General features: G+C 45.1%; 1 protein-coding gene and 1 long non-coding RNA gene across 5 annotated transcripts in view; one reads left to right on the plus strand and one right to left on the minus strand.

Moving 5' to 3' along the window:
* Nucleotides 1-2437: 2437 nt before the first annotated feature.
* LOC308475174 (uncharacterized protein) overlaps nucleotides 2438-15122 on the minus strand; it is a 105180-nt gene continuing 92495 nt past the window's right edge. The window contains exons 1-3 of one of the 4 annotated variants that reach the window (XM_081002157.1): nucleotides 10190-10536; nucleotides 6839-7213; nucleotides 2438-4503 (exon numbers count right to left, since the gene is read on the minus strand). In XM_081002157.1, coding sequence (XP_080858283.1) covers nucleotides 2777-4503; nucleotides 6839-6872 — 1761 coding nt within the window. In that variant the 5' untranslated portion in view covers nucleotides 6873-7213; nucleotides 10190-10536 and the 3' untranslated portion in view covers nucleotides 2438-2776. Of the gene's footprint in view, nucleotides 4504-6838; nucleotides 7214-10027; nucleotides 10537-15122 lie in introns of those variants that run through there. The other 3 variants (XM_081002155.1, XM_081002154.1, XM_081002156.1) reach the window with 3 other exon arrangements.
* On the plus strand, nucleotides 7350-7949 carry LOC308475506. The gene is made up of 2 exons (XR_013985274.1): nucleotides 7350-7416; nucleotides 7448-7949. It is a non-coding gene; the product is annotated as an uncharacterized lncRNA (long non-coding RNA).

Raw genomic sequence — 15122 nt, forward strand, 5'->3', positions numbered from 1 at the left:
TCTTCTCTTTATCTTTTAATTGAGACAAAAAGTTATCTATTTTTTCATTCTGTATCTTTTTCTTAATCAAATTTTGTTGTATGAGGAATCCTCTCATCACCGCTTTACTTGCATCTCAAACGACTCTTGTTTCCACCTCAGAATTCATATTTGTCTCAAAGTAATCTTTAAGAGTCTTTTAGGCTTTCCCAATGGTCTGTTCATTCCTCAACAAATCATCATTCATTCTCCATCTGAAGGATCCCTGCAGAAATATTTTCATTTCCAATAACACAGCATTATAATCAGAGTCTGGGTATATTTCAACTTTGGTTACTCTGGGAACAATGTCTCTGGATATCCATAAATAGTCACTTCTTGAGAATGATTGATTTGCATTGGCATAGAATGTGAAGGCTTTTTCTGTTGGATTTCTCACTCTCCATATGTCTGACAGATCAAATTTGTCCACCATTTCAAAAAAGACCTTTGGTAGTCTGCCAGAATTCATAACTTTCTGTCTCTGTGTTCTATCCATAAGCGTTGATACAACACCATTCAAATCTCCCATCAAAATCAATTTGTAATCCATATAATCCAGAAGTCTTGTTTCCAGATTCTTAAAAAATTCCGCTTTGCCATCATTTGGTGCATGAATTCCTAAGAGCAAATATTTCTTGCCTTGTGCCTTGTCTTCTACTGCAATATATCTTCCCTCCTCATCTTTAAACAACATTTTAGGATTCCATTTTTCTTTAATGTAAAACCACTCCTCTTTTCTTCACTTTGTCTGATGAAATGAATTCCTGTCCAAGTCTCTTATTCTGAAGTACTTTTCTATGTAATCTGGTGACATGAGTTTCTTGCAGACAAATTATATCCAAATTCTGTTTTGCTAACACATGATATACTTGGATCCTTTTTAGTCGTGAGTTCAAGCCGTTAACATTCCAAGAGTAAATTCTCAGTGCCATCTTACGATATTAGGGAGCCCCCGCACCTGCCCCCGATGCCTGTGGACTTTCCAATCCAAGTTCCTCAACGTTTCCCCCCCAAAAAACCTCATTTTTTATTCAACAGTCTTAATTCTTTGTTTCCTTCCTTGAAATTTGAAGGCGAGGCCCTCTGGGAACTCCCACCTGAAGAAGATATTCTTCCTTCTCAGAGCTCCAGCCAGGTCCGCGTAATTGTTCCTTAAATTCAAAAAGTGTTTTGGAATCTCCTTGAACAAAACAATTGGCTTGTCTTTTATCTTCAGACTTTTTTTGTAATGTAGGCTCAAAATCCTGTCTCTCTGTTCCTTTGTCTTGAAAACCAGTATACAGTCATATACCACTTTTGAATCTTTCTTAGGCCCAAACCTATAGGCCATCTCAATCCAGGAACTTAACTTGTCTTTTTCCAGATCCCAGCAGGCTGCAAACTCTTCAATTAGCCAATACTTAAGATTATCTTGTTCCAATTGAGGTGTGCCTCTCACTCTCAGTTGGTTCTCACGTTCCTTCATCCGTAAGAAGGCAATTGCATTAAGCGCCTCCTGTTGGGTCCTCTCCACATCAAGTACTCTCACTGTTTCCAATTCCATCAGTCTTTTTTCCGTGACCAGCAACTTCTTCCCTGACCTCTTGAAAACCTGATTTCAAATCTGTAAATTCTTGTTTTAGCTCTTGTACATTCTGCTGGGTTCCTTTAACATCTGTTCTTATTTCTGTTAACATATGCATCACCGACTCTTCAAAAGTTGGTTTTGGAGCCTCTTTTGTCTTTAACTTGGCTTTTCTCAGGTTTATCTACCCCATTAGCCGTAACTATTCCAAAGTGTCAAGGTCAAGTCACCCAGTCACAGTCCACAAAATTTTTAGTATGCAGGCAGCAGCAGGCAGCTCCTCCCTTTCAAAGTCTTATTCTTTTTTAAAAAACCACCACAATAAGCTCAAACACTATGGAGCGGCATCTTGCCATTAAAGTAAGGAGTGTTGGGTTTGGCTGTCCTTTCTTGGTATTAGTTGACATTTTTATTTCTTCTCTATATAAACACTGATGTCAGGATACAGGAAGCTTCTGATTCTAAGCAGCTGCCAGGGTTGGAAAATGGCCCAGAGCAAAGAGAGGGGAGGTTGTCATGGAAACACTCTCCCAGAATGTAGGTGAAAGGCCAAACTCCACAGATAGCCTCTCAGAAATGGCTGTCCAGCCTTTGAGTATTCAAGAACGGGGGGGGGGGTTACAGGAAAGAGGATGCGATTAGTCCCTGCATACGAAGAGAAGGTTCCTCCCACGTTGCATTTGTAGGATGAAACATGACAGTGAGAACTTAGTTGGTTCTCTCTAGTTCTCTGGCTTTACATGTTTTTGACAAATCCATGCTTTCATCCTGTATGTTTATATTGTGAAATATTCAGATGTAGGGTATATAAATTTTAAAGATGAAAATAAATAAGGATAATGACAAGTTGGAACACGTGCAAAGGAAGGCAATTTATGTCTTTAATTTGTATAATACTCGACCCAGTGGTGCTGAATTGAATAAAATATTGGTGGGGGGCCAGGTAAGGCCCGCCTTGCACAATCAATCACATGGTGCATGCATGCCATTGGAATGGCGATGCCTACCAACTGGGGGGGTGGCCCCCTCAAATATATTATTGGGGGGCAAAGACCCCTTGGCCTCGAAGAGTTGGCTCCTAATCCCTACAGCCACAGGTCTAAGGACAGTTACAACATAAAAGCACAATATAAAAACACAATACACATCTGTAAACCCCCTCCCCACCACATTTGAAAAGGACATTACATGTCAATCAGCCAAAGGCCTGGTTAACAAGGTGCGGATTTGCCTTTCTCCTAAAGCTGTATAATGGTTTTTTCCAAACTTTGTATGAAATCTTCGATGGGAAGTGAGAGAGTAGCTCCGACTAAAGCTCTTTCCACATTCCACACACTGATAGGGTTTCTCCCCTGTATGAATTCTGTGATGGGAAGTGAGATATGAGCTCTTCCTGAAGCTCTTTCCACATTCCATACACTGATAGGGTTTCTCCCCTGTATGAATTCTCTGATGGGAAGTAAGATTGGAGCTCTGACAGAAGCTCTTTCCACATTCCACACACTGATAGGGTTTCTCCCCTCTATGAATTCTTTGATGGAAAGTAAGAGAGGAGCTTTGACTGAAGCTCTTTCCACATTCCACACACTGATAGGGTTTCTCCCCTCTATGAATTCTTTGGTGGGAAGAAAGAGAGGAGCTTTGATTGAAGCTCTTTCCGCATTCCACACACTGATAGGGTTTCTCCCCTGTATGAATTCTCTGATGGGAAGTAAGATAGGAGTTATCAGTGAAGCTCTTTCCGCATTCCACACACTGATACGGTTTCTCCCCTGTATGAATTCTTTCATGGGAAGTGAGAGAGTAGCTCCGACTAAAGCTCTTTCCACATTCCACACACTGATAGGGTTTCTCCCCTGTATGAATTCTTTCATGGGAAGTGAGAGAGGAGCTTTTACTGAAGCTCTTTCCGCATTCCACACACTGATAGGGTTTCTCCCCTGTATGAATTCTCTGATGGGAAGTGAGAGAGGAGATCTGACTGAAGCTCTTTCCACATTCCACACACTGATAGGGTTTATCCCCTGTATGAATTCTTTCATGGGAAGTGAGAGAGGAGCTTTCAGTGAAGCTCTTTCCACATTCCACACACTGATAGGGTTTCTCCCCTGTATGAATTCTTTGATGGGCAGTGAGATAGGAGCTCTGACTGAACCTCTTTCCACATTCCACACACTGATACGGTTTCTCCCCTGTATGAATTCTTTCATGGGAAGTGAGAGAGGAGTTCTTAGTGAAGCTCTTTCCACATTCCACACACTGATAGGGTTTCTCCCCTGTATGAATTCTGTGATGGGAAGTGAGAGAGGAGATCTGACTGAAGCTCTTTCCACATTCCACACACTGATAGGGTTTATCCCCTGTATGAATTCTTTCATGGGAAGTGAGAGAGGAGCTTTTACTGAAGCTCTTTCCACATTCCACACACTGATAGGGTTTATCCCCTGTATGAATTCTTTCATGGGAAGTGAGAGAGGAGCTCTGACTGAACCTCTTTCCACATTCCATACACTGATAGGGTTTCTCTCCTGTATGAATTCTTTGATGGAAAGTGAGACTGTGGCTGTGACTGAAGCTCTTTCCACATTCCACACACTGATATGGTTTCTCCCCTGTATGAATTCTTTGATGGGCAATGAGATGGGAGCTCTGACTGAAGCTCTTTCCGCATTCCACACACTGATAGGGTTTCTCCCCTGTATGAATTCTTTGATGGGAAGTGAGAGAGGAACTCCTACTGAAGCTCTTTCCACATTCCATACACTGATAGGGTTTCTTTCCAATGAGATTTCTTTGATGGGATGTAGAATGGGAGCTGTGACTGCATCTCTCTCCACACTCCAAATTTTTCCGTGGCTTCTCCTCTCTGGGGATGTTGTTGTGGTCACCTTTGTTGTCGATTTCCAATTCATCACAATCTGCAATGGAAACAAAAAGGGATTAGAGCCTCAGGAACAAATGAAGAACTGAAGGGAGTTGGGTGAGTGTTCATTACCTTTGTTGTTTGTCATTAACCAACATATTTATTATTAGATTCTGATGGGTTGTTGAATGCTGCTTTGTTTGATATACAGTAGTGGTAAAATTCTCGAAGCCACAAACATGAGTCTGACCAAACTGCGGAGGAAGTGGAAGACAGGAGTGCCTGGCGTGCTCTGGTCCATGGGGTCACGAAGAGTCGGACACGACTAAACGACTAAACAACAACAGTGGTAAAATTGTGGAAGCCTTTTGGGGGAAGGTGTATTTCAGAGGTTTGATGGCTCATAACACCGGCTCATAACAGCACTTCTTTTGGAGTAATATCTTGAAATTATTTATCAATGGAAAGATAATTTAATCAAGAATGTAATGCAACAAAGTTTGTTCAATTATGTGAATTCAATCAAAAGTTATAGCAAAATAACCAAAAAAGGAAGCACAACTTGCTTAGGATGACTTTTGTCAGTGTTACAGGTAGGTAGCCATGTTGATATGCTTTAGTCGAAACAAAATAAAAAAATTCCTTCCAGTAGCACCTTAGAGAGCAACTACGTTTGTTATTGGTATGAGCTGGTATCTGAAGAAGTGTGCATGCACACGAAAGCTCATACCAAAAACAAACTTTGTTGGTCTCTAAGGTGCTACTGGAAGGAATTTTTTTATTTTGTTTTGTCAGTGTGTTATGTGATTGCTATCAAGTTGTTGTTGGTTCTTTTGTGTTTTTTCATTTAGCGAGTTTGCAGAACATGATAAAAAATTTAAAATGGCACAAAGAGTTGACTGGTCACCAAGAAAGAAATGTAAAATAGTACTATTAAGTGAACAAGGCTATAGTTATGGAGAAATTAGAAGCAAGATTGGGGGAAACGTAACAAAAGCTGGCCTTTCTATATTTTTGAAGAGGTTTAAGGAGACTCAGTCACTACAAAATCAGACTGGTAAAGTCAGGAAAAGGTGCACAACAGCAAGTGATGATCAAAGAATGGAGAGACTGTGCCTACGTGACAGAAGAAAATCATCTGGGTGTCTACAAGATGACATGGCGCAATGTAATGTGAAGTTGAGTGCAAGGACTGGTCTAAATGCTAGAATTCCAAGGGAAAAGCCATTATCTCTCAAGCAAAGGTGGAAAAGATTAAACTGGGTTAAAACCCATGGTAACTGGACAGCGGAACAATGGGAAAGTGTTCTTTGGAGTGATGAGACCAAAATCTCCTTGCTTGGCAGTGATGGCATGAAATATGTGAGCAAAAGATGTGGGAAGAATTTGTGTCATCAAAGGGAATGTAAATGCTCTAAAATACATAAATGAAATACTTGAGCCCAAACTGAAGCGTTCTGCATGTGATCTTTTCCCAGATACTGAACCTTTCTATCTGTTTGTTTGTTTTCTATTTCAGCAGGATTCACCTCCATGTCATGTTGCTGCTGTGTGCAAAAGGTGGTTTCAAGATAATCAATTCCACTGCTGGAATGGCCTGGGAATAGCCCAGACCTTCACCAAATTGAAAATCTATGGAGCCAACTAAAGAAACTTGTTAGTCAGAAGCAACCCAGCAATAAAGCCCAAATAATAGAGGCAATAATTCCATCTTTGTTTCACATTATTACAGCTGCAGAACTAAAAAACTTGCTTCACTCCATGGGAAGGCGTTGTAAGGCCAGAATTAAAGCTAAAGGTTCCCAAACTAAGTATTAATTGACATGGTGAGAATTTCTGTTAGAAGATTGGCAGATGAAAATGATGGACTTTGCATATCTGGTGACACTGACAGGAAAACCAGCACGATTAAGGATTCCAAAAGGGTTGGAGTAAATTTATACGATATCTGAAAGATTATTGTAAGCAATTAACATCACTAGCAGGGTTGTCTGAAGACTTGTAATGAGAAATTTTCTACCTTTCTATATTTAAATCTTGAGACATTCTGTAATAAGTGTAATAGGAATTGGAAAATGTACAAATTGCAATGATATAAATGTTAATTTCGAAATCTGAGGCCGGAGGGAAGCAAGTTGAGGCTCTAAAGAGCCAGGGTGGTATAGCGGATAATGATGATGTGAATGTACAATATTAAATGGAGAACAATTTTAAAAATTATATATATAAGAAAAAAGTGTAATTTGCTGCTCAAGGTTTATTTTGGGGGTGTTAGGTTCCTAGGTGTTGGAGGGGGCGCTGCTGAGCTCTGTGAAAATATATGAGGTTCGTCACATAGAGGTATTTTTTGAATTTCCAGGCAGATAGGATGATCCCACATGGAGCCTTACCAAGAGAGGCCACGATCCCATGATTCTCCTCCATGACGTCCTTATGCAGAGCTCTCTGGTCAGGATCCAGCAACGCCCGCTCCTCGTCTGTGAAACAAACAGAAACGTCTTCAAAGCACACTGGACCCAGTGAACTGGACACTGGACTCTGGTGTCACAGAGTTATCTGAGCAGGAAATCCCACAGTTCACAGCTGGAGTTAACTCTTTATCAGCAAGAACACGATATTCACAGACTTGGCTGAGCTTCAGGCCTAATGAGAAGAGCAGCTCATTCCCTGAGGGTCTGTCACTTTGCATTTCTTAGTGCAGAAAGCTTGGATCTGATATTGATCTTTTCTATTCTAGTTAGTTCAAGAGGGTTCCGGAAGCTTCTCTGAATAAAAGAAACAAACAGAAGGTTCCTGATGTTTGGGTTATTCCTTCAGAGAAGCTGAGTACAGCTGGGTTAAAGTGGCTCTGTTCTCTCTTCTCTCAAGGTCATGCTGACTGTAAGAAGAGGCCAGAAGGAGCCCGGGTTTCAATTTCTCTCTCTCTCTCTCTCTTCCCTCTGGTGTTCTGTACATAGTATGTGTTAAGGTTAAGGTTAAGGTTAAGGTTAAGTGTTAAGGTTTAGACTTATAATAAGTTGTGGTAAATTTAGGTAAGTTTAGGTTAAGTCTGCTGCAACTGGATTTCTTATGCACAAGGCCAATCCTGAATGTTTTGGATTTGATGCTCATTTGCCTTCAATAGCAGTAAAGCTCTGCTGGATGAAATACAATTGCCTCTGGTCTATTTTTGGGAATCCTATAACGTGTTTAGGTTTCACTCTGCTAACTATATATTGGAATTCTGCTCTGGATCGATATTGAGTCAAATTCCATGTCAGGGTCTTCCTCCATGAAATCAGTTGCTGAGAGTGAAGGCCCCTGGCTCCCCACAGCTTTCCAAGTCCCCTCCGCTCTGGGGTTCAAGCGATCCAACAGTGCAGCCTGCCTTTGCTCCTCCATTGTCAGACGTCTCCGGGCTCTGAGAGACAAGCAGGGAGGGGGGCTTCTGGCAGAAGGAGAGGGAGCCAGGGTCTTTTGCCTCACCATCCCCACTACTGACTCCCTGTTGCTACTCAGCTTGGGGGGGGGAGTGTCCCCGGATTCATTGAAAAATATCTGGTAGCCATACTCTAGCCCTCCTAGAAGGAAGATTGCAATGCAAAATGTGGAGGCAACGGAAGGGATTTATGTGATGTGAATCAGCCTGGTTGCTCCTGCCTTCCAGTAAATAATAATAATAATAATAATAATACTGCATGCCAAGCAGATGCTCTTGGTTCCCCATATTTCACTAGCCTTTCAACGTTATTCTATTAGCAACTGTGGAGATTCCACCTGCCTCTTTCAAAAGGAGGAAACTCGCCTGATTAAAGGATTTGAGGTGATGTATCATTTATAGGGTAAATTTTATAGAGGTGGGTAAAACCTCAGTGCCTCGGACTTGCAGATCGCATGGTCGGCGGTTCGAACCCCCACGACGGGGTGAGCTCCCGTCGTTCGGTCCCAGCTCCTGCCCACCTAGCAGTTCGAAAGCATGTCAAAGTGCAAGTAGATAAATAGGTACCGCTTTATAGCGGGAAGGTAAACGGCGTTTCCGTGTGCTGCGCTGGTGCTGGCTCGCCAGAGCAGCTTCGTCACGCTGGCCACGTGACCCGGAAGTGTCTCCGGACAGCGCTGGCCCCCGGCCTCTTAAGCGAGATGGGCGCACAACCCTAGAGTCGGACATGACTGGCCCGTACGGGCAGGGGTACCTTTACCTTTACCTATCATTTGTATACAGTGGTACCTTGGGTTAAGTACTTAATTTGTTCTGGAGGTCCGTTCTTAACCTGAAACTGTTCTTAACCTGAAGCACCACTTTAGCTAATGGGGCCTCCTGCTGCTGCTGTGCCGCCAGAGCATGATTTCTGTTCTCATCCTGAAGCAAAGTTCTTAACCCGAGGTACTATTTCTGGGTTAGCAGAGTCTGTAACCTGAAGCATATGTAACCTGAAGCGTATGTAACCCGAGGTACCACTGTACTTTTTATGAGTTCTATGTTTTCAATGTTCCTGAGATCTTTTGATGAAGGGTGGTATATCAATTCAATTAACAACAACAACATCTATTATTATTATTATTATTATTATTATTTATACCCCACCCACCTGGCTGGGCTTCCCCAGCCACTCTGGGAGGCTTCCAACAAAATATTAAAATACAGTAATCCATCAAACATTAAATGCTTCCGTAAAGTAAATGCATGAATTTGGAACTGACTGACAAAGGAGTCATTTGTATCTTGTGAAAAATGGATGCTTGGCTCTAGTGGGGGTCCTCATCTGGGGGTCCTCAGGAGCTGCTCCCCCCACCCCCACTTCTGGGCACATTTCCCCCCTGCTTCTGTCTCCTTTTCTTGCACTTGGTCTCTCTGCTGCTCTCAAGACTGACCCCTGGGGTGGGGTCCCTTTTTCTTTGTTCTGAGGGCCAGGTATGTATCTAGTCAACCCCCTGAGGGCCAAGTGGGTGGGGCCAAAGACATCTCCCTTGAAATTTAGGCAGGTAATTTATTATGATTATTCTCTTAGATAGCTTAACACACGCACAGCCATTGATGCCAAGGTCCCTGGATGCTCAGGGAGTAGCAGCGCCCATTTCCAGCTGCTTTGCCAGCAACAATCCCTTTGGGACAGAGAGGATGTGGTCCTGGGATGCCCTGCTCTGGGTGCGAGGGGATTGCTGCCGTGGCCTCCGTGGGGAGCTGCCCTGGGAGACACTGGGAAACTGGTCCCCAATGCGGCAGCCAGACTCTGGGCTGGGATCCCTCGCTTTACTCCTGGCCTCTCTTTCCCAACTTTTCTTCCTTCCTCCTCGTGGGGTTTTCTTGGGGGGTGTGGGGTGTCTAGTCCACCTCCTTGTCCAGCTTTCGAAAACCATTTGCAGATGTTTCCTCTGTTCTGCAGTGACGCTGAGCGACGTCACACAGTCCCAGGGACTCCTTTGTTTAAAGAAGGGAGATCTTTTCTGAAAGGGGGGGGCGAAGGTCTAAATGAGTTTGGGATCCTCTGCTCTGCAGGAAGGAGAGCGTGGCAGACCTGGCCCCTCCCTGGCAGGACCCTCTCCTCCCTGACTTGGGGTCCCCCCAGCCCCCTCCCCTGCTGCAGCCCTGGGACCCCCACCAGATCCCAGAGAGAGAGGAGACTCACCAGATCCCAGAGAGAGAGGAGACTCACCAGATCCCAGAGAGAGAGGAGACTCACCAGATCCCAGAGAGAGAGGAGACTCACCAGATCCCAGAGAGAGAGGAGACTCACCAGATCCCAGAGAGAGAGGAGACTCACCAGATCCCAGGAGGGACAGCGAGGCAGGAAAGGCCTGGGGAGGGAGGGGCCTTGGCTCTGGAGGACCTGCCCCCCCTTGCTTCCTGGCCTCTCTAGGAAGGCAGCTCGGTTCCCTTTAACCCTTGCAGTGCCGAGTCCCCCCAGCTCAGCCCTCTCTCGCCATCCTGGCACAATCCCAGAATTGGGCTCTGAGAAGAGAAGCCTCCCTGGCAAAGAGGCTGGCGTGACGAAGAGGAGGGAAGACTAAGGAAGAAGAAGAGCCTTGCTGCCTGGGAAGCCGGAAACCTCATCCTGTCCTCTCTAGGAAGGCAGCTCGGTTCCTTTAACCCTTGCAGTGCCGAGTCCCCCCAGCTCAGCCCCCCCTCCCCCGCATTGCACACTCGCTTAGCCAGGGCAGAACTCTGATTTCTATTAATTTCTGTTCTTTTGAATGGCTCTAAGGGGGCAGCTTCCGCCTGGCTCCGCCTATGGGGGGGGGGGATTTTGGCTCTTGGCTGAGCTCTGAGCATCTCCCTCCCTTGGGCGGAAACCGGAGGAAGAGCTTGCAGGGAAAAGGGCTTTGCAGGAGGCAAGGAAGCTCCTCCTAGAATTCAGGAGTGGAGAGATAGGAGGGGATCCCAGGGTCATCTAGTCCAACCCCCAGGGATCTCAGCTAAAGCATCCATGGCAGATGGCCGTCCGATCTCTGCTTAGAAACCTCCAAGGAAGGAGAGTCCACCACCTCCCAAGGGAGACCTTTCCCTGCCCAACTGCTCTTTGATGGCCCTCAAGGCAGCCGGTCCTGAGTTCCAGCACTGCTGAAACAATCGCACTGGCTGCCAAGGAGGAACCAAGCAAAGTTCAACATAAATAAATCCTATTCTCATCATGAATAACCAAAACTTTCTTAAGCATGTTGCTATGCAAACATTCAATAGTATGCCATTTCCCCTTCCAGAAATGCTGAATTTCTAACTCAATGGACTAAAAATGGATGGTTGTTATGTTTAGGGAAGCTTTTAATATTTGATGGACTATTGTATTTTAATATTTTGTTGGAAGCTGCCCAGAGTGGCTTGGGAAAAACCAGCCAGATGTGCGGGGTATGTATAAATAATAATAATAATAATAATAATACTGCTGCTACTGGGCAGATAGGCCTCCTTCTTCAAATGGCTTTGGGTTTTTATCTGTGTCATTTTCAATTGTTATTGCTATTAATGTTGTATTCTGAATTTTAGGTCTTATGATTTATGTGGAAATTCGTCTTCAGTCCCCACTGGCAGCCCCAGCTAAGGCTGGGAGAGAAACCCCAGAGAGCTGTTGCTGCCAGTCAGTGTGGGGCGCCCTGAGGTAGATGGACCGATGGCCTGATTCATAATTCTGTCATTCTATGATCCTGGCAAGCTGGACTCTGGCCTGATTCACTGCTGCAGCACAGTTGGGAGGAGAAGAGGAGGAGGAACAATAACATTTTGACCATGGGCACAAGAATTCTTCTTGTTCTTGATATTCTGCCTTTCTCCCTGACAGGGACTCAAGGCGGCTTACACTTAAGATAGAAACAGCTAAACACATAGAAAAAGAGTAATAATTTAAGAAACAATTACATATTAATGGAATTAATAGTATATTGAAATAATTTAGAACATTCCCATAGAAGCAGCATGTCACCAGCGCTTTCATGCGAAGCTGTCACTTCCCCAAAGCCTCTTGGGACAAGGAAGTCTTGACCTGCCGGCAAAAGACCCCAAGGAGGGAGCCAGGCTCATTTCTCACGAAAGGGAAGTTCCAAAGAATGTTCGTGTTAAACTGCAGTTGTTGTTCATAAAGCAGGTATACAAGGCTGTATGCAAAGTGGGCCTGTTAGGGAAAAATCTAGGTGTGAGGCTGCGCCGTCCCCCAGCTGGTCGGGCAGAGCCCGCAGGTCCCCGCGGAATAAAGGAAGGAGTCCAGCCAACCGGAGCAAATAGCTGTAGACCAAAGTTTATTGCGCAATAGGTTCAAAGAGCAAATTTGAACCCCGAGGATGGGGTGACAAGGACTTTAAAAACTTTCCCACCATATCCCAGAATACAGTTCGTACAGCATCATTGCTACATCATTACTCCATCACTGAAATGTCACCAAAGGGGAGGGGTGGACTGGGGTTACACTAGTTTAACCTTGGCAAACATGTCCAGACAAGTCCTTGGTACAAGATTAGCATAAGCAGACATGGCAGGGCAAGACTCAGGTATAAGATGAGCATAGACAAATATGTCTTAAGTACCCACCACCCAAAAGTACAATAGAAGTTCCTTTGCATGTCTGGAGCCTGAGGGAGTCAGGTGATGAGATTTGGCCTCCTTTGGCTAACAATGAGCCCAGCAATTGTCACCTCTGAAACTTCCTGGAGTCCTTTTGCAAGGGGAAAATAGCTTTGGAATGGGGGGAACTGGGAAAGGAGATGATTTTATATTAATTTTAAAGCTAGGTGACTTCCCTGAGCTGTCAAGTTGAAAGGATATATTCAGGCATAATATTTGTAATATCTAACTTTAAAGATGTGCGCCCCCCCCCCCGTAATTTCCGTAACAGGGCCAATGTCATCTTCATGTCTGTTTCATCTTAATTTTGGGGAAGACACATCACTATACAGAGAGATTTAAGAATGCAATAAAGAATGCAGAAAAAAAATGGGATAGAATATTTTAGGTTTTCCTTCTATATTTGTGTAATTATTTTTTAAGCACATTATAGTAATGCTTTTAATGAAGCAATAAATGGGAAGGGGGGGGAACTATCTTTTCAGACTGATTTATTGCAATGCTTTGGCTTTCTGAAACGTGGTTCCCTCTGGACAACAAATACCATTAGCCATGCCCCCCCGATGATGCTTTAATATAATATTTAACTTTAAAGATGTGCCCCCCCCTCGGTAATTTCTGTAACACACAATAGATAGTGAAAGGCTGAACTCTCTTTCTGTGGCTTCTCTCTCATCCCCCCACTTAGTTATGAGAGGTCTTTCCGTGAGGTACTTTTGACACAGCCCAGCTTCCTTCACGGCGAGGGGCCACTTTTCCTCGCTTCCCCTCTCTCTTAGCAATCCCACTCCTGAGGTATTTTCCTTTGTATGCCAGACCCAGGGGATCCTCTCAGCCCTTGCCACGGACTTGGGAATCTCCTTTTCCTACAAGATCTCTCTCCTCCTGACTGGAAGGAGACCCCAGAAGAAGAGGAGAGTCTTCCCACAGCTTCTCCCTCCATCTTCACTCCCATCTGAATACTCCCTTCGGACCCTCAACATGGTCTCCCCTTCTCAGCTGTGAGGCTCCTTCCTCTGGCTCCATAGATATTCTCCTCAGAGCGGATGATCCACTCAGATCAGAGCCACTTCTCCCTCCCTCCAACCCCTCTGACTCTCTCTCCCCCCAAACTGTCTCATGTGGAGACTTGTTCCAAAGTGGCAGAAGGCCAGCAAGAGTCCCATCTGGATGCCTCTAACCACTGAGCAAGCTGGCCATTGAGAGCTGCTAACGGAGAAATCCGAGGGCTCCCTTGGACAAAAACAAAGACACCAACCAGGATAACTTGGAGCAAAACAGCAGCCTGTAGGCTTGGCCTTTATTGGATACTGTCGCGACAGGACTCCCACCTGCAACAAGATGAAGCCAAATGGAAGTCCAGAACAAAAGAAGACCCCAACTTTTATTGGTTACTAATCCCCCAAACTACACCCCTAAGACTACATCTCAACTATATCACAAAAAGGAGGGGTTGAGGGAGGAGTTGTGGTGGTAACCTGAGTGTCCTGTCACCTGGCTGGTTCCCCCTTTCCCCCTCCCCATGAGTACTTTCCAGGTGACAGAGGGGAGTTTGCAGTTTCCTGCCCCCAGAGGGAAGAGCTGATTATTGTCCTTTGTTTCAGTCCATGCTGAATCCACTCCCATATGCAAGTTCTTTGTGATCTTGATGGACTTCTGTCTAGGACCATCAGGGTTGGCATAGCAACTGGGCAGGGCTCCTGTGGATGTGCTGGTATGCTGAAGGGATTATGGCTGCCCTGTATCAAACCTTCCCCATTTTGTAGTCCTTCCTTCATGGAGTAAAATAAAAGTGGAACGGTGCAAATCCAATGTATGGTTGATTTTCTATGAATTTATAACAGAAGCGTAGCGTATGTAGTGTGTGAGTGTGTCAAGTTTGTACAAACTGAATGATTGGGGGGGGGGTGTTCCTGCGACAGAGCCACTGCCAGTCCAGGATTCCCCTAGCCAAAGTGGGCCTGCCAAACTAGGCCAGAGATGAGGACACCCCCCCAAAAAAAGAATTATTTTTCATCTGTCATAATCTTAGGCAGCCTCTTGCCTGTCTGCATCAGGATGTCAAGACCCGGCATGTGGCGGCTGCGAAAGAGGCAAACGTCACCCTAGGGGTCCTTAGCGAAGGAGTTGAGCAGAAAACTGCCAGGATCATGATGCCGTCATCTATGGATGGCAGCTATGGATTGCTATGGATGGTGGCTAGCAGATTGAGGCTGAATCCCTGTTTCAGGGGATGTCCTGTTTTCGGGGGATGGGCAGGTAGGGGGGACTCCCTGGTCCTGAATGGGTTAACTGCCCCTAAAAGACCAGGTGCACAGCCTGGGAATCAATTTGGACTCATAGCTGTCCATGGAGGTGAAGGTCAATTCTGTATCCAGGGCAGCTGTCTACCAGCTCCATCTGGTCCGCAGGCTGAGACCCTCCCTGCCCCCAGACAGTCTTGCCAGAGTGGTGCATGCTCTAGTTATCTCCCGCTGGGACTACTGCCATGCACTCTACGTGGGGCTACCTTGGAAGGTGATCCAGAAACTACAACTAATCCAGAATCCAGCAGCTAGACTGGTGACTGGGAGCGGCTGCCAGGACCATATAACGCCAGTCCTGAAAGACCTACATTGGCTCCCAAGACGTTTCCAAGCACAATT

The sequence above is a fragment of the Podarcis pityusensis genome (genome assembly GCF_964106645.2).
Source record: "Podarcis pityusensis genome assembly, chromosome: 4".
NCBI lineage: Eukaryota > Metazoa > Chordata > Lepidosauria > Squamata > Lacertidae > Podarcis > Podarcis pityusensis.